The sequence below is a fragment of the Odocoileus virginianus genome, chromosome 16 (genome assembly GCF_023699985.2).
Source record: "Odocoileus virginianus isolate 20LAN1187 ecotype Illinois chromosome 16, Ovbor_1.2, whole genome shotgun sequence".
Lineage (NCBI taxonomy): Eukaryota > Metazoa > Chordata > Mammalia > Artiodactyla > Cervidae > Odocoileus > Odocoileus virginianus.
Window position 1 is genome coordinate 15,324,872 of NC_069689.1, and position 19,042 is coordinate 15,343,913.

The window sequence follows — 19,042 nt, forward strand, 5'->3', positions numbered from 1 at the left end:
GTCTCCCACATTGCAGGCGGATTCTTTACCAGCTAAGCCACTGGGGAAGCCCAGGAATATTGGAGTGGGTAGCCTATCCCTTCTTCAGCAGATCTTCCCGACCCAGGAATGCAACTGGGGTCTCCTGCATTGCAGGCGGATTCTTTACCAGCTGAGCAACCAGGGAATTGTGATTCATCTAAGTTCCTGTGCATCTGGACCAGTGGATAGTCAAGGCAAGGGCAAGGTGACTGGGTCCCCTGGGTTTTCGGAGGGAACATGATAACAGAAAAGCTCCTAAAGGACTGGACAGCCTATGAACTCGCCTTAGAATGCTACATTGGTCCTCAGTCCTGTGTTTATGGTATAGCTTGTAACTATGAATGTGAGGGCTGCCAGTGTGGTGACAGTAGATAAATACTGGGCAACCAGCCCCAGGGACGCAGTGATCACGTCTGTTCTAGTCATGGCTGTGAGACCAGCTCCTACCCACAGTGCCTGCTACACGGTAGGATCTTAACGGATGTGAGTGACGAGATGCTTTCCAAGGGTCTATCTACTTGATGAAAAACACTAGGTTAAAGAAGAGTTATTAGGATGAACAAATTGGCCAGATCAACCTTATCTCACTAATTGTTCAGAAAAGAGTGATTAACAAAGCTTGGGATAATTAACAGAGGAATGGATAAATATGTGGTACATATACACAATGGAATACTACTCAGCCCTAAAAAAGGACTAAATAATGCCATTTGCAGCTAGAGATGATCATACTCGGTGAAGTAAGTCAGAAAGAGAAAGACAAATACTGTATGATATCACTTACACATAGAATCTAAAATATGACACAAATGAACTTATCTACAGAACAGAAACAGGCTCACAAACAAATAGAATAGACTGGGGTTGACGAGGAGGGAAGAGAGAGGGGTGTGCTGGGAGTTTGGGGTGGTAGATGTAAACTATTACATTTAGAATGGGTAAACAACGGGTCCTACTGTATAGCACAGGGAACTGTATTCAATATCTTGTGATAAACCATAATTGAAAAATATATAATAAAATGAATGCATGTATGTGTATAACTGAGTCTCTTTACGGTACAGCTGAGATTGGCACAACATTGTATATCACCACTACTTTAATTAAGAAAAAATTTAAAAAGAAAACTTGAGATAAAAAAATGGATCTTTAAAACTAAATTTTGATTGTCTCATTTACAGCATGGGCCATATGTCATGTTTTTATAATAAAAAAAAGTTATTCAGATGATGCTGTTTCTCCATTTTATTTATTTATTTATGGTTACACTGCACAGGCACTCCGGATTGCAGTTCCCTGACCAGGGATTGAATCCATGGCCCCTGAAGTGAAAATGCAGAGTCCTAAACACTGGGCCTCCACGGAATTCCCTTATTTTTCCATTTTAGATTGTCGTTCACATCCAATAAGGGCTTCCCTGGTAGAGAATCTGCCTGCAGTGCAGGAGACCTGGTTTAATCTCTGGGTTGGGACGATCCCCTGGAGAAGAAATGGCAACCCAATCCAGTATCCTTCCCTGGCAAATCCCATGGACAGAGGACCCCGGTGGGCTGCAGTCTACGGGGTCGCAAAGAGTCGGGCATGACTGAGCGACTCACACTCACACCCATTATTTTTGCATGTGTGATCATGCCTTCTCAACCAGTGATTTAGACGTAAGTGATCAAGAAATCATGGATTTTATATTGGGACAGGTTTAATATAATATAGATATAGGATTTGAAGCTGGAAGAAATTTAGATTGTCTCGTCTAAACCCTTTTATATTACTTATTTAACTCCAAAAGTTGAATGACTTGGCTAAGATCATAACTTAACGGACAGAAAATGGATTAGAATTCCTAATCTCATATTTTTTTCTTCAAATATTTCATATTCACAGTGTTGGTGTTGCCAAAGTAAAAAAGAAAAAAATTTACTAGTAGCACAGCTTTGGGAACAGAGTTCCTGCTGTAATATCTTCTGAGACCATTAGGTGTCGTCTTAGAACTATAATTACCTACCACTACTGAAGGTCTCGTGACTATGGGAAAATAGGAATGGATGGAAACTTAAGAGGTTTGGGGGTTCTATATAAACGCCACGTACGTTAAATGAGGCTAATGATAATATCACTTAATTCACAAAATTGTGAGGATTACCTATGAGGTATATGAGGATTACATGAGGTACTGTAAGTAATACATCTGGCATAGTACCTGGTACATGGTAAGCAAGCTCTCCATTTTTAGCTTGTTACTACTTAATTCATCACCAAGGTATCCCTGTCATATATTTTGATAAATATGGAGAAATCTACAAATTTTACAATATATGGATTTCAACATGATAACTTTTCTGCAAGTGAAGGCTAATAAGCTATTATCTTTGTTTACGTGAATTCCTAGAGGTATGTCAACGATCAGTGACATAGATGCGTCAAGATCAACTCTATCGAATGGTGGAGTTTTGGAGTCAGGAAAAAAAGAACAGAACCCACAGGCTTTGGTGTCTGATGGATCCAGGTTTGAATCACAGCTCCCTGCCACTTGACACCTCTTTCCCACAGTGTCTGCAATTTGTGAAATGAGAGTAACAGGTGCCCAGGGCTTTCCCTGTGTGGCTAAAACTGCGCTTCTAATGCAGGGGGCGCGGCTGGTGAACTAGACCCTACGTGTCGTTGTTTAGTTGCTAAGTCGTGTCTGACTCTTTTGTGACCCCATGGACTGTAGCCCATCAGGCTCCTCTGTCCCTGGGATTTCCCAGGCAAGAATACGGGAGTAGGCTGTTATTTCCTTCTTCAGAGGATCTTCCCGACCCAGGGACAGAAGCCACGTCCCCTGCATTGGCAGGCAGATTCTTTACCGTTGAATCACCTGGGAAGCCCCAAAGTGGGAATGAGGAAGAGGAAATTGCATTTTCCCTTTTCCCAGACTCCATCTCATTTATTTCTTACAGCTACTCTGAAAAATGCATATAAACTTCATCTTAGAGGGAATTCCCTGAAAATCCAGAGGCTAGGATTTGGTGCTTTCACGGCCAAGGGACAGGGCTCAATCTCTAACTGGGGAACCTTGCAAGCACGCACACACACATTCCCACTGTTGAGTTACTTGCCTCTTCTGGATCAACGAACCCTTTGGATCTACACTGGGCTCTGCTGGGGACCCCATACAAGGCTTCCATCTTAGGGGACTGGACCAGAACTTGGGCCAGGGCACTGCCTCTCTGAGGGAGCCTGAAGCTTAGAGGTCTGTGAGTGTAAGGACGTGGGACCTAAATGCAGAGATAGGGAGCCAGCTAAGATGATGTATGCAGAGCAAGTGGAATGGTCCTGACCAGGCTCATTGCAAGCTTCCTCCAAAAGAGCTTTTCCTACTCAAAAGGTTCTACTACTTGAGACTTACATTTTTCCCAAATTTGAGAACCATTTTTTCAGCATTTATGTGGTCCAGAAAATTAGGATGTTGCTTTCTTCTTCGATAATCCTCTTCAGTAAATGGGACCTCAGAGTCATCCTACAAGAGAAAAAAGGCCAGAGTCCATGCGTTAGCGTGATGGAAACCTCTAAGCCCCAAGATGTTAGGGAAATCTGTACATGGATTTCAGTTTATCCCTTTGATTCTCCAGGAAGAATTGATGAACTGTCCCTCCGAGGGACTGTGTAGGAGCGTGAATTGTGGAGAGACCAAGTGATGAACTGCTCAGTGGACTGTCAGGAGATATTTTTCATTCCTGATTCTTAGGACAAACTGATATCCTATCTGATAAAGCCATTTTATGAAGCCTAAGACAGAAACTTGCACAGGATATGTTATTAACATGGAATTGACTTGAGGGAAAGAGGCAGTATGGAAAAGAAGAAAAAAAACTTTCCTTTAAGCTCAAAGTGTTCTAAAAACTACTGCTTATTTCTACAGTGACTTAACTTTCTTGAAAATGTTTCAGCTAGTCAAATTCTATCTTTTTTTTTTTTTTGACCACACCTCAAAGCTTGAGGGCTTTCAGTTCCCCAATCAGAGATCAAACCCAGGCCCCTGGTAGTGAGAGTGCTGAGTCCAACCAATGAACCACCAAAGTGAAATGAAGTCGCTCAGTCGTGTCCAACTCTTTGCGACCCCATGGACTGTAGCCTACCAGGCTCCTCTGTCCATGGGATTCTCCAGGCAAGAATACTGGAGTGGGTTACCATTTCCTTCTCCAGGGGATCTTCCCAACCCGAGGATCAAACCCGGGTCTCCCGCATTGGAGGCGGATGCTTTAACCTCTGAGCCACCAGAAGGACTTCCCCAAATTCTATCATTTACACTTCATCTAAACAAAATTTAAAAATTTAAACGTCTTCTTTTACTGTAGAGATGTGATTCCATAAAGACATTTAAAAAACTCATTTCTTAATAGTCTTTGAAATGTGTGTACTTTCATTTATTCTTTTAATTTTACTTATCTATTTATTTTTGGCTGGGCTGGGTCTGCGATGCTTCGTGGACTTTTCTCTAGTTGCGGCGAGTGGGGGCTACTCTCTGGCTTGGGTACATGGGCTTCCAATTGCCGCGGCTTCTCTCGTTGAGGAACACAGGCTCTAGCGAGTGTGGGCTCAGTAGTTGTGATACATAGGCTTAGTTGCTCCTTGTCATGGGGGAGTCTTCCTGAACCAGGGATCAAACTCACGTCTCCTGCATTGGCAGGCAGACTCTCACCCACTGAACCACCAGGGAAGTCCCCTGTAGTTGCATTTTTAAAAATCTAAACTGTGAGGCTTTTTTTTTTTCTTCTTCTTCTTTTCCACACTGCCTCTTTCCCTTAAGTCAATCCCATGTTAATAAGAACATACCCTGTTGCAAGTTTCTGTCTTAGGCTTTACAAACTGGCTTCATCAGATAGGATATCAGTTTGTCCTAAGAATTAGGAATGGAAAATATTTCTCGACAGTCCACTGTTTCTCCGCGACTCACACTCCTACAGAGTCCCTCGGAGGGACAGTTCAACAAAAACTTCCTGTAGAACAAACGGAGAAACTGAAATCCATGGTACAGATTTCTCCCCAATCCATGCAGATTTAGAGGTCCTACTTGGAGTAGGATTTCTGATTTTTTTTTTTTTTTTGACCGAGCTGCACAGCATATGGGATCTTAGTTCCCTGGTCAGGGATTGAACCAGTGCCCCGTGCCATGGACGCACAGAGTCTTAACCACTGGACCTCCAGGAAAGTCCCAGGATTTCAAAAAACACAGTCTAATCAGAAGGCTTCCAACCACATCACATTGCTCTAAGATAAATAACCATTCCAAAGCATCTGAGTCCGGGGTTTACCCAAAATTAATCAGAGAGGCAGAAGGAACACAAGGATGAGACCCCTGAGGCGGAACAATTGTTGGCAGGTTTGAGAAATGGGAAGAAGGGCTGAAATGACTGGAGCCAAGCCGGGGATTGGGAGAGGAGGAGGTGGGCAGTGCCAGGCTGCCAGGGCTTGTGGACCAGCTGGGGGAGTTCAGAGTCATTCTGAAGGCATGAGAGCCTGGGAGGATTTTCAGCATTTTAAGCAGGACTATAACATCACCAACTTAATGGACATGAACTTGAGCAAACTCCAGGAGATAGTGGAGGACAGGGAAGCCTGGCATGCTGCAGTCCATGGGGTCGCAGAGACATGACTTAGCAACTAAACAACAACGACAATAGCATGATCTGAATCATATTTGAACAAGATCACCTAGGCTGTTTGTTGGAGGCTGCATTGGAAGGATGTGATGGCAGCTGCCAGTTCCAAGGCCATCCTGGTAGCCCACAGATACAAAGAGAACACAATGGATTTAGGAGACATTTTGGATGTGGAATTAATAGAATTGACTGATGAACTGACTGATGGACGGAAGGCAGAGAAGGTAAGCAACAGACATGGTGGTGATGCTACTGGGAGAAAGACTGAGAAAGAATGAGTTTTGGGGGGAAGATCCAGTTAGTCCCAATTCTGTGTCCACAGTAGATACTCAATGAATACATGTCATCTAATTAGCTGACCTATTAAATATATCCAGTCATTTATATGTAGGATTGCCAGATAAAATAGAGGACACCCAGCTAAATTTGAATGCCAGATAAACAAATACATATTTTTTTCAAGTATGAGTATGTTTTCGGGCATGAGATACACTTACGTGACCCATTATTTGCAGTTTATCTGAAATTCAAATTTACCTGGGTGTCCTGTATTTTTACTAGTTACATGTGGCAATCCTCCTCACATCGGATCTATCATCAGCTTTGCCTTCAGGATGGACTTAGTCCCGGCGTCTCTCTGGTCCTGGTGACTGTGACACAGTGGCCAGCCTGCCTAACTGACCTTCCTGCTCGCTGCGACTGGCTGCCCTATGCCCTCTGCTGGGCCTTGCGACAGGAACAGTTACATTCCAGGTGACCTGCTTCTCTGGTCATGGGTCTGGACAGCCAGTCAGTGTCTCCCCTGCATTCTGAGACTAAGACTGGCCCACCCTCTCTGGTCCGTACGGGCACTTGGGCCCAGAAGGTCTAGCCAATCCTGGGCTGCAGGCTTCGCGCTGTCATCTCCAATTTCTGGTTGGGACTGAGATCTGGTTTGTACATTTCAAGACTTCGCTACCGATCACGGGGCTATGTTCCCTCTAGCCCTGGAATTTCACATGTTACAAACAAATGACAAGTGAAATGTCTTTTAAACTTGCATCTCTCATACAAGTTCTAGTCTCTTGCAACCATTTGTATCAGTCGCTTTTCCAGTAAGTGATGAGTTGCCGTATTGTCGGCATAAAACCAAGACTCTTTTATTGTTGTCTGTTGATGTGTGTAGCCATTTCCCAAAACTGCCTGCCTTATTAACACCTCATTACAATCAGTAGGCTCACTGATAGGCCTCATCTTCTTAGGAAGTGGAGAACTGACTCTGTACAGTCATCTCTCTTTTCTTCAAGGACTCTGGCTGAACCTGTTGTCCGGTAAGACTCTGTGGGACCCTCTTTTTAATTGGTCATTGTGTTTGACTCCCCATGTGGATCACTTGCTGGACTCTTTTCCCCCTGGTCATTATTTTCTTTCTCCCACCCGATCAGTATGTGTGATGACACAGCCCATCTGCTCTTCTGGGCTATCCGGTTAAGCCAGTGTCATCTCTGGTCCCCTTCTTCACTCAGTATAAAAAAACAAATACATAGCTATACTTTTATTACTATTTTTAAATTTTTGGCTGCACCCCATGGCATGTGGGACCTTAGTTCTGCAACCAGGGATCAAACCTGTGCCCACTGCATCTGAAGATGGAGTCTGAACTGCTGGGCCACTGAGGAAGTCCCCATGCTTCTAAAACAGATACTATGGATAAAACCTGGGTATATTAAGATTCTCCAACTTATTGAAATTGTATAATACTTACAAATGAAAATATTCTATTCTATTTATCCTTCTGTATTAAAATTATCTTAACTGTACCATAAAGAAAGCTGAATGCAGAAGAATTGATACTTTTGAACTGTGGTATTGGAGAAGACTCTTGAGAGTCCCTTGGACTGCAAGGAGATCCAACCAGCCCATCCTAAAGGAAATCAGTCCTGGGTGTTCATTGGAAGGACTGATGTTGAAGCTGAAACTCCAATATTTTGGCCACCTGATGTGAAGAGCTGACTCATTGGAAAAGACCCTGATGCTGGGAAAGATTGAAGGCAGGAGGAGAAGGGGACGACAGAGGATGAGATGGTTGGATGGCATCACCGACTCAATGGACATGAGTTTGGGTAAGCTTTGGGAGTTGGTGATGAACAGGGAGGCCTGGCATGCTGCAGTCCATGGAGTCGCAAAGAGTCAGACACGACTGAGTGACTGAACCGAACTGAACTGAACTAAATGCAGTTTTGTAATTGTTTAGATGTTTTTGGCTACAAATAACAAAACCTGGAACTCAAAATGGACTCAAAAGTGCGAGGATGCATTAGTTCCCATAAGTAACATCCCCAAATCGAGTGCCTTCAGGTGTCGTGTCTCAGCCCTTTGGATGCCTTTTTAAGTCTGTCTTCCTCGGGGTGTGATCTTCCTCTTCAGGCTCACAGAAGACTGTCAGCAGCAGTTTCAGGTGTCACATCCAGGCACAACAACATCCCCAGAGGGACGAATGCTGCATCTTGCTTAAGTCTCCCTTCGTTAGGGATGAGCCCTTCCCAGAGGAGCCTGGACTCAGCTGACTTCCTGGGTACAGGGCTAGACGGCATCTCCCAGGCTTCCTTGCAGTTGGGTGTGGTCATGTGACTGGATAGAACTGGACTTGGAACAATGGACTGGTTCAAAATGAGAAAGGAGTATGTCAAGGCTGTATATTGTCACCCTGCTTATTTACCTTATATGCAGAGTACATCATGAGAAATGCCGGGCTGGGTGACGCTCAAGCTGTAATCAAGACTGCCGGGAGAAATATCAACAACCTCAGATATGCAGATAATACCACTCAAATGGCGGAAAGCAAAGAGGAACTAAAGACCCTCTTGATGAAAGAGGAGAAAGGTGAAAGAGGAGAATGATAAAGCTGGCTTAAAAGTCAACATTCAAAAAACTAAGATCATGGCACCTGGTCCCATCACCTCAGGGCAAATAGATGGAGAAAACGAGGAAACAGCAGCAGATTTGATTTTCTTGGGCTCGAAAATCACTGTGGACTGTGACTGCAGTCATGAAATTAAAAGATGCTTACTCCTCGGAAGAAAATCTATGACAAACCTAGACAGCATGTTGAAAAGCAGAGAGCACTTAGCTTACAAGGGTCCATATAGTCAAATATATGGTTTTTCCAGTAGTAATGTATGGATGTGCGAGTTGGACCATAAAGAAGACTGAATAATTTATGAGAGAGCTGAATAATTTATGCTTTCAAGTTGTGGTGATGGAGAAGACTCTTGAGAGTCCCTTGGACAGCAAGGAGATCAAACCAGTCAATCCTAAAGGAAATCAATCCTGAATAACCACTGAAAGGATTGATGCTGAAGCTGAAGCTCCAATACTTTGGCCACCTGATGCAAAGAGCCGACTCATTGAAAAAGACCCTGATGCTGGGGAAGATTGAGGGCAAGAGGAGAAGGGGGCAACAGAGGATGAGATGGCTGGATGGCATCATCGACTCAGAGGACATGAGTTTGAGCAAGGTCTGGGAGATGGTGAAGGACAGGAAGGCTGCAGTCCATGGGGTTGCAAAGAGTCGGACATGACTGAGTGACTGAAGAACAACAAAAAATTGTTTAAAAAAAAAAAAAACCATGGTGAGAGGATGGGAACATGCCAAAGGGACACAGAAGCTAACACTGGAGCCACTTCCCCATATTTTCTTTGGAGGAACCATCTCTTCCCCACTCGGCCTATTTAGTTCAGGAGGCTGATCATTCCTGCCTCTAGAAGTGGGTACATGATCCCAGGTCTGGTCAATCAGTGTTCGGCATTCCCCCGGTCACAGTGACTGGTTCATGGTCAGGCCTGTGACATAAGGCCTGGAAGAACGGCATATTCCAGATCTGGGGAGGGACATGGCCTAAAGGGAGAAGAGAAGTCAAGCTCTAGAGATATAAGCCTGGGAGCTCCTAGGGGCCAGAAGGAGTGGAGAGCTTAACCGAGAATAAGCCTAGAGGAGAAAAGAAGCAATTGAAGGGAGAGAAAGAGGAGGTTAGTTCTGAGCACTGTTTAAGCCCCCAGATACAGATGTATCTGAAGGCCATTGTCTGAGTACCCAGTTATGAGTTAATAAATCCCCATTTTGCTTAAGTCTGTATGAGTTTGTTAATAACTGAAGGAGTGAGGACAATCAATCAGGCCAGCGAAATGATCAGCCAGTCAAGTGACCAACGACTGTATTGTAGCGGATGCTTTACTAGACACTCTGAGGGTTGGAACTTCAACAGGAATAAAGTGAAAGGCCTGCTCCTTGAGGCGATGGCAACCAAGTGGAGGAGGTGAGTGAGATTCACAAGAAAGGGACAGAAACCCTCCCGTTCCTGCCCTCGAGGACCTCTGCGTCCACTGAGGGAGAGCAAATTAAACAGATAAATGACCTCTGACGCAAGAAGTGTGATAAATGCTTAAGTACGTCCTTGTTATAAATAAAGCACTCCATTGAGTCTAACATGTGCCTTTTTCCTTCCCCATTTTGACATCTCTGAAATTGGAACATGTCCTGTCATCACTGGCTTATCACAATGTGCTCAGCCAGGAAGCATCCGCCGTGCCGTGCTCTGGACCCTGGGTCACCTTGGGGTCACCTTGAGCACACATCATCTTTATACTGACTTAGGTACTACACATGTTGGTCTAATTGCCTTTTAGGATGTCTTTTCAAAGATTATAGTGTGATTCAGCACTGGGATGAAAAGGCAGTTCACAGACACAGCGCCATGGAGACAGAGCAGCAGATGGAAATCTGATGTCAGCAGACAAATCAATGATATCAGCTTTATAAGAAAGTGTGTGCTCAGTCACTCGGTCGTGTCTGAGTCTTTGCAACCTCACAGACTGTAGCCCAACTCCACAGACTGTAGCCTGCCAGGCTCCTCCGTCCAAGGGATTTCCCAGGCAAGAATACTGGAGTTGGTTGCCATTTCCTCCTCCAGGGGATCTTCTCTACCCAGGGGTCGAACCTGCATCTCCTTGGTCTCCTGCATTGGCAGGCAGATTCTTTACCACTGCACCACCCCAGGGATCAAACCCCTGGGGGGTGTGGAGTGTGGAGTCTTAGCCACTGGACCATCAGGGAAGCCCCTGAACTGAGTTTGAAGAAGTTTGGGGAATACTAGAACCACTGTATTTTGCTTATATTTTCCCTTTAAATGTATGCAAGGGAATATACACGACAAAAATATAGGTATAGGTAAGTCTAAAAGAGCATGCTTTTAATACATTTAAAATAAAAAGTGATAAGGTTTGTTATAGTTGAACAGGCAGCATTTTCCTCTTCATTCTCAGGGGCTTGTAAAACAACTTGGCCCCCTGGAGTGGAGTGGCTTGGAGCCCATGAATTCTCAGTTCAGTCGCTCAGTCGTGTGCGACTGTTTGCAACTCCAGGCTAACATGCAGCACGCCAGGCTTCCCTGTCCATGAATGCTGCAGAGTGCTTATTAAGGGGCAGAGTTCAGGAGTGTAAGCACATTGAAAACTGTAGAAAGCTCTCTCCACGTGCAGACTACAAGGTACGGAGGCCGAAATGCTGCATAAAAGAAAAGCTAGCGCACTACTTACCGGGTCCAGGGGCTTGGAACGCGCCCAGGTCATCACTGTGGAGACCAAAATAAACACCTTCCGCTTTTCGAAATGGCTGCTTTCTTCATTTAGGGCTGTGGGGCCAAAAAGCGGAGTGGTTATTTGGATGCATGCAGAACGTGTTAAAATGCTGTGCACTTCTCATCACCAGCCGGACTTGAAGTGACTCCTTTCAAGAAGCGACTTTACACCGGGGGCGCCCCCCTGATGCTTCACTGCCCCACCTAGTCTCTGCTCCTGGCCACCTCCCTCCAGCCATCTGACTTCCTCACAATCCAGCTCACAATCCAGCCCCTTCCTATTTCCTGGCCTGCAGCGGTGTGCTTCCATCTTTAGGAGGGCTCGTGATACTAGTAATTATAGCTGACATGGTGGTGTTTTAGTAGCTTAGTTGTTGTCCTACTCTTTGCAACTCCCATGGACTGTAACCCTGCCAGGCTCCTTTGTCCATGGGATTCTCCAGGCAAGAATACTGGAGTGGGTTGCCATTTCCTCCTTCAGGGGATCGTTCTGACCCAGGGATGGAACCCAGGGATGGAACACACCGTCTCTTGCATTGCAGGCAGATTCTTTACCGACTGAGCCACCAGGGCATGAATGGGAAAAATTCATGGGCTTTAGTGAATAATTCCTGGTGGCTCAGATGGTAAGGAACCCACCTTCAAAGCAGGAGACCGGGTTCGATCCCTGGGTTGGGAAGATCCCCTGGAGGAGGGCATGGCGACCCACTCCAATATTCTTGCCTGGAGAATTCCATGGACAGAGGAGCCTGGCGGGCTACAGTCCCTGGGGTTGCAAAGAGTCAGACACGACTGAGCAACTAACACACACATAACACTGAATTCTTACCATCAGGAGGAAGATGCTAACAGCTGTTTTTATAGATAAGGGAAGGGGAGCACACTTTCCGTTTGCTCAGAATCATGGAATGAAGCCGTGGAACAGAGTCCAGTTCTAGAAGCCTGGTTGTCTGGCCTGTGGTCCCCACTATGTCTCTCCTCTGGCTTCATGGAGAATGGACTGGGAGGCCTGAATCAGAAGGCAAGGCCTCTCTGTATTTTTAAATCTTTTTAAAAAAACTGAAGTATAGCTAACTTTCAGTGTTATTTGTTAGTTATTGTTATTTGCAGCTAGCTTCAGGTGTATAGCAAAGTGGTTCAGTTGTATCTATCTATACCTATATGGCTTCCCTGGTGGCTCAGTGGTAAAGAATCCACCTGCCAATGCAGGAGATGCAGGAAATGCAGGTTTGATCCCCTGGTCTGGAAGATCCCTGGAGAAGGAAATGGCAACCCACTCTAGCAGTCTTGGTTGGGAAATCCCATGGACAGAAGAGCCTGGTGGGCTACTGTCCATGGGGTTGCAAAGAACTGGACACTCTTAGCAAGTACAAATAAAATCTGTATCTATACATTCTTTCTTTCAGAATCTTTTCCATTATAGGTTATTACAAGACCATGACTATGGATACTATTACAAGACCTGTGCTATACAGTAGACCCTTGTTGTTCACCTAGTTTATATATAATAGTGTGTACGTGTTAACCCTGAACTCTTAAGTTATCTACCCCCAACCAATCCATAACCGTAAGTTTCTTTTCTGTGTCTGTGAGTCTATTTCTATTTTTTAAATAAATTCATTTACATTTTTTAGGCTTATAAAAAAGCCTATGTCATGTAAGTGATATAGTCTTTCTCTAAACTCACTTCACGTAGTATGATATTCTCTAGGTCCATCCATATTGCTATAAATAGCATTATTTCGATTTTTTTTTTAATGGACCAGGCCCTCTCATGATTTCACATAAAGCAGTACTATAGCTTAGGTCCTTGTGGAAGGAAGTAATTTTCCTTTCTCCCCAAATTCCCCTGGCTGGGGTAGAGCAGCCCATGAGTGGTGGCTGGGGGCTGGGGGTGGAGGGTTTTGGTAACACCCTGATGCTTGATTATGAACAATGTGTAGACACTGGAATTTAGAATAGTGGTGGACTGGATACATGAGTACTTGGTGTCCAAAAGGTTTGTTATTTTCCACGAGGGCTCTCCACACATTTAAGCATAGGAGTGGAGTGGAACTCACTGCTGTGTCCAACTGTTTGCAATCCATGGACTGCAGCCCACCAGGGGATTTTCCAAGCAAGAATACCAGAGTGGGTTGCCATTTCCTCCTCCAGTGGATCTTCCCAAACCCGGGACCAAACCCAAGTCTTCTGAGTCTCCTGAACTGGCATGCGGATTCTTTACTGCTGAGCCACCAAAGAGTTTCCCATGAGAAGTATTGTAGTATCAAAGTTTGAGAACCTGAGGCAGGAGATAGATGGGCCCCCGGGGCAAAGAGTTGGGAAATTGTTCTCTGTGATCCGATGTTGTTGTTCAGTTGCTGTCATGTCCTACTCTTTGCAACCCCATGAACTGCAGCATGCCAGGCCTCCCTGTCCTTCACTATCTCTCTGGGTTTGCTCACACTCACGTCCATTGAGTCAGTGATGCCATCCAACCGTCTCATCCTCTGTCACCCCCTTCTCCTCCTGCCTTCAATCTTTCCTGGCATCAGGATCTTTTTCCAATGAATTGGCTCTTTGCATCAGATGGCCAAAGTATTGGAGCTTCAGCATCAGTCTTTCCAATGAATATTCAGGGTTGATTTTCCAGTAATCATGTATGGATGTGAGAGCTGAACTATAAAGACAGCTGAGCACTGAAGAATTGATGCTTTTGAACTGTGGTGTTGGAGAAGACTCTTGAGAGTCCCTTGGACTGCAAGGAGATTCAACCTGTCCATCCTAAAGGAAATCAGTCCTGAATATTCATTGGAAGAATGGATACTGAAGCTGAAACTCCAATACCTTGGCCACCTGATGCGAAGAACTGACTCATTTGAAAAGACCGGGATGCTGGTAAAGCTTGAAGGCAGGAGGAGAAGGGGATGACAGAGAATGAGGTGTTTGGATGGCATCACTGACTCAATGAATGTGAGTTTGAGTCCACTCCGGGAATTGGTGATGGACAAGGAGACCTGGTGTGCCTCAGTCCATGGGGTTTCAGAGTCAGACATGACTGAGCAACTGAATGATTTCCTTTAGGACTGACTTGGTTTGATCACCTCGCTGTCCAAGTGACTCTAGATAAGAGACCACCTATTTTTCTCATTCTTGAAGTCAGGAGACCTCCCTGAGTATGCATGCACAGAAAGGCTCCTTGGAGGTCAGAAAGGGAGGGGGCACCACCCCATAGTAAGTGATGCTCACTACCCATAGGCCTCTTCGGTGGATTCCATCTTGGCTGAGAGACGTGCACGCACATGTGGGAGGATCCTGAGATACACTGAATATGGACTCTACACCGGGCAAATCAAAATGATTCACCAAAAGAAACCCAGGAAAAAGGCCCCATACCCAACGGCACTCAGATTCCCTCTCTGAGTCCACTGGTGTCTATCCACACTTACTTGTACTCTTTTCCTCCAAGTAAACATTTTACTTGTTTCACTACTGTCTTCATGGGAATTCATTTCTGCAAAGCCACGGGGCCAGGGTCTTATCACTGACCCATGGTCTGGTGGTTAGGACTAGATGCTCTCATCGCCTCGACTGACCTCAATCTCTGGCCGGGAACTGAAACCCCGCTCCAAGCCACTGCAGGCTGAGGCCACCCGAGATTAAACCTACCGTGTTCCCGTGATGATTAGTGAGAGGGAACCTACAAGGTGCTGAGGCTCATCTGTTATAGCAGGAAGTCAGTAGTTAATGTCTAAAATTCATAATCAAAGGACATCAGTGCAGGTACTTTTTGTGTGTGTGTACTAAAAGCAACAAGTGGGTTAAATTAGCTTCCTTTGGAGGAGTAAGGATGGAATGGGAAAGAAATGCAGGAAATTGTTTTTTTTTTTTCTTCTAAATCCTCCTCTGCTTTTTTAATTTTTGAAATACGTCCAGGTTTTATTTCAGAAGAGAATTAAAATTTAAGGAAAACTCTGAGTATATATTATATAGAAAAAAATCAATTTCCAAAGACCAGCACAAAATGAGAACTCAATAAACATTAGGTCTGATTATTATTTTAGGTGGTGCAATTATCTTAGAAAGTGCAATTATACATCATCTGGAAGTATTTGCAAAGGGACAAAATGTGGGGAGTAGGCAATTATAAAGCTCTGTTCTGAAATATAACACATTGCTCATGTTTTTGATTTGTATCTGAATGAAACGTAGGCCCACAGTGATAAATGAGAAATCAAATATTCTAAGCTCCTGAGGACTTCCACACATCCAGAGAGAGTACTTTCCCATCATTATTTCTCTGAATATGGTACAGATATTCCTGAAGCTTCATTCCATTTCTTTGAACATAAGCCAAAATACAGTTTTTCTATTCTTCTTATTCAGGGGTTGGCAATGTACTTATTATGTTGTTTTTGTAAATAAGGTTTTGTTGAATGGAACTTCCCTAGTGGTCCAGTGGATAAGACTCTGTGCTTCCAAAGCAGGAGGCCTGGGTTCGATCTTAGGTCGGGGAACTAGGTCCCCCAAACTGCAACTAAGACCTGGAACAGCCAAATAAATAAATATATTTCTAAGTTTTATTGGAACCCGGTTCATTCATTTACATTTTGTCTACGGTTGCATTTGTGCTACAATGGCAGAGAAGCTGGCTTGAAAAGCCGAAAATCTGGCCTTTTACAGAAAAAAATCTGCTGGCTTCTGGACTAATCTGCCAAAAATGAAGATATTGAAGTGTAAGTGATAGTCTTCAGTTGTGTCCACCTCTTTGTGACCCACGGACTATAGCCCGCCAGGCTCCTCTGTCCATGGAATTCTCCAGGCAAGAATACTGGAGAGGGTAGCCATTCCTTCCTCCAGGGATCTTCCCAACCCAGGGATAGAACCTGGGTCTCCTGCACTGGCAGGCAGATTCTTTACAGTCTGAGCCAGCAGGGAAGCACCTAACATAAAAGTGAAAAATACTGCAAAGTAAGGTGCTTTGTGTCTCTTTGGCTGTCCTCCTGGTCTAGAATGACAATTCAAATAAGCTCAGTTGCTCTGGCTTTAATAAGAATATGAATTACAAAGCACCCAGTTGCTAAACATCACTTTGTTCCTTAGAGGTTATTACTTTTTCAAAGCTTTTAAAACTTGCAAGTGTTCTCTGCAAGGCCTTCCTGACCCCTGCTATCAGGGAACATCTGTTGAACTGCATCGAATCCACAGAGTTAGAAATACTTCCTCTTCCCCTAAAGTCACATCCACCTCGTGATACCTATTGTATCAACATGCCATTCTCTGTCCTGCACAAAAGTTTCTCCTGAGTCCCTCAGCTCTCCTGTGGGCCTAAAAGAGCCTTGCGATACCACTTTTATTTGTCTTTGTATCTTCCCAACACATTCAACCCGACCTCCTTGAGCAGTGTCCTAGAATGAATAAAGGTGTTTAAACATTAAGGTTTCATTTCTTTAAATGATTAAAAATATTCTATTCTTTGAACACATAGACCAGTGGAATAGACTAGAAAGCCCAGAAAGAAACCCACGCACTTATGGTCAATCTGTGGTAAAGGAGGCAAGAATACCCAATGGAGAAAAAGACAGTCTCTTCCATAAATGACGCTGGGAAAACTGGACAGTTACATGTAAAAGAATGAACTCAGAACACTCCCTAACATCATATGCAAAAATAAACTCAAAATGGATTAAAGACCTAACTGTAATCCTGGAAACCATAAAACTCCTAGAGGAAAACATAGGCAGAACACTTTTTGATATAAAGTATAGCCATATTTTTTTTGATCTGTCTCCTAAAGCAAAGGAAATAAAAAGGAAAACAAACAAATGGGACCTAATTAAATTTAAAAGCTTTTGCATAGCCACTAACAAAATGAAAAGACAATGTACTACTGGGGAGAAACTATTTGCAAATGGGTCAAAACAATAAGGGATTAATATCAACATATATAAACAGCTCATTCAACTCAACATCAAAAAAACAAACAGCACAATTTTAAAAATGGGCAGAAGTGGATAGATATTTTTCCAAAGAGGAAATGCAGATGACCGACAAACACATGAATAGATGCTCAACATCCCTAATCATGAAGGAAATGCAAATCAAAGCCACAATAAAATATCACCTCACTTCTGTTAGAATGGCTGTTATCAAAAAGACAACAAATAACAAATTCTGGTGAGGATGTGGAGAAAAGGGAACCCTTGTATACTATTGCCAAGAATGTACACTGGTGTAGCTGCTGTGGAAAACAATATGGAAGTTTCGCAAAAAACTAAAAATAGAACTATCATATGACCCAGCAGTTCCACTCTTGGGTCTGTATCTGGAAAAACAAAGCACTAATTGAAAAAGATATATGTACCCCATGTTCACAGCAGCATTATTTACAAGAGTCAAGATATGGAAGCAATCTAAGGCCCTTCAACAGATGAAGGGATAAAAAAGAATTCATATAGATAGATATATATTTGTGTGTGTGTACATTGGAATACTACTCAACTATAAAAAAAGAATGACATTTTGCCATTTGTAACAACATGGATAGACTTACTATGCTTAGTAAAATAAATCAGACAGAGCAGGACAAATACTGTCTAATATCACTTATATGTGGAATCTAAAAAATACACAAACTAGGGAATATAACAAAAAAGAAGGAGACTCACAGAACTAGAGAAAAAACTAGTGGTTACCAGTAGGGGAAGGGAAGCGGGAGGAGCTAGATAAGGGTAGGGAATTAAAAGATACAAACTATTACGTATAATCAAGGCTATGGTCTTCCCAGTAGTCATGTACGGTTGTGAAAGCCGGACCATGAAGAAGGCAGAGCGCCAAAGCATTGATGCCTTTGAACTCTGGTGCTGGAGAAGACTCCTGAAAGCCTTAGTCAGCAAGGAGATCAAACCAGTCAATCTTAAGGGAAATCAATCCTGAATTCTCACTGGAAGGACTGATGCTGAATCTGAAGCTCCAGTATTTTCGTCATCTGATGTGAACAGCTGACTCATTGGAAAAGTCCCTGATGCAGGGAAAGATTGAGGGCAGAAGGAGAAAGGGTGAGATGGCTGGATGGCATCACCGATGTAATGGACATAAACTTGGGCAAACTTCGGGAGATGGTGAGGGACAAGGAGGCCTGGCCTGCTGCAGTCCATAGCGTCAACAGAGTCAGACACGACTGAGCAACTAAACAATAACAACATTAGGATAAAATAAGCTATAAGGATATATTGTGCAACACAGGAAATACAGTCAACCATTTTATAATCAGTAGAGTATAGCCTTCAAAAATTGTGACTTATAATATTGTACACTTTTATAACATTGTACATCAATTTTGGCTTCCCTGGTAGTTCAGACAGTAAAGAATCCTGCAATGCAGGAGACCTGGGTTCAATCCCTGGGTTGGGAAGATCTGGAAAAGGAATAGCAACCCATTCTAATATTCTTGCCTGGAAAATCTTGTGGACAGAGGAGTTTGTTGGGCTATAGTCCATGGGGTCACGAGAGCTGGACACAACTTAGCGACTAAACCACCATATCAACTATACTTCAATTTAAAAAATTCTCTCCTTCAGGAGTACCTGTTGCTAAATTAATTTAGCAAGGAAGTCATTAGACTGAGGTGGCCCTAGCACTTTAGCAGCCTAGATGAGCAAACCCTAACCTAAAGAAACTAATCACAAATAGTCAATAGACTCTTCCAAATAAGGGAAATGCTTAAGCTGCAGCCAATCAAATAACTGCATGCTTCTGGCTTTTCTCTTCCCTCGTGACCTAGATGGT

General features: G+C 43.7%; 1 protein-coding gene across 1 annotated transcript in view; it reads right to left on the reverse strand.

The window, feature by feature from the left end:
- Window positions 1-19,042, reverse strand: part of AK7 (adenylate kinase 7) — a 64,201-nt gene that overhangs the window by 30,544 nt on the left and 14,615 nt on the right. The window contains exons 5-6 of the mRNA XM_020899126.2: window positions 11,235-11,329; window positions 3,407-3,517 (exon numbers count right to left, since the gene is read on the reverse strand). Coding sequence (XP_020754785.1) covers window positions 3,407-3,517; window positions 11,235-11,329 — 206 coding nt within the window. The remainder of the gene's footprint in view (window positions 1-3,406; window positions 3,518-11,234; window positions 11,330-19,042) is intronic.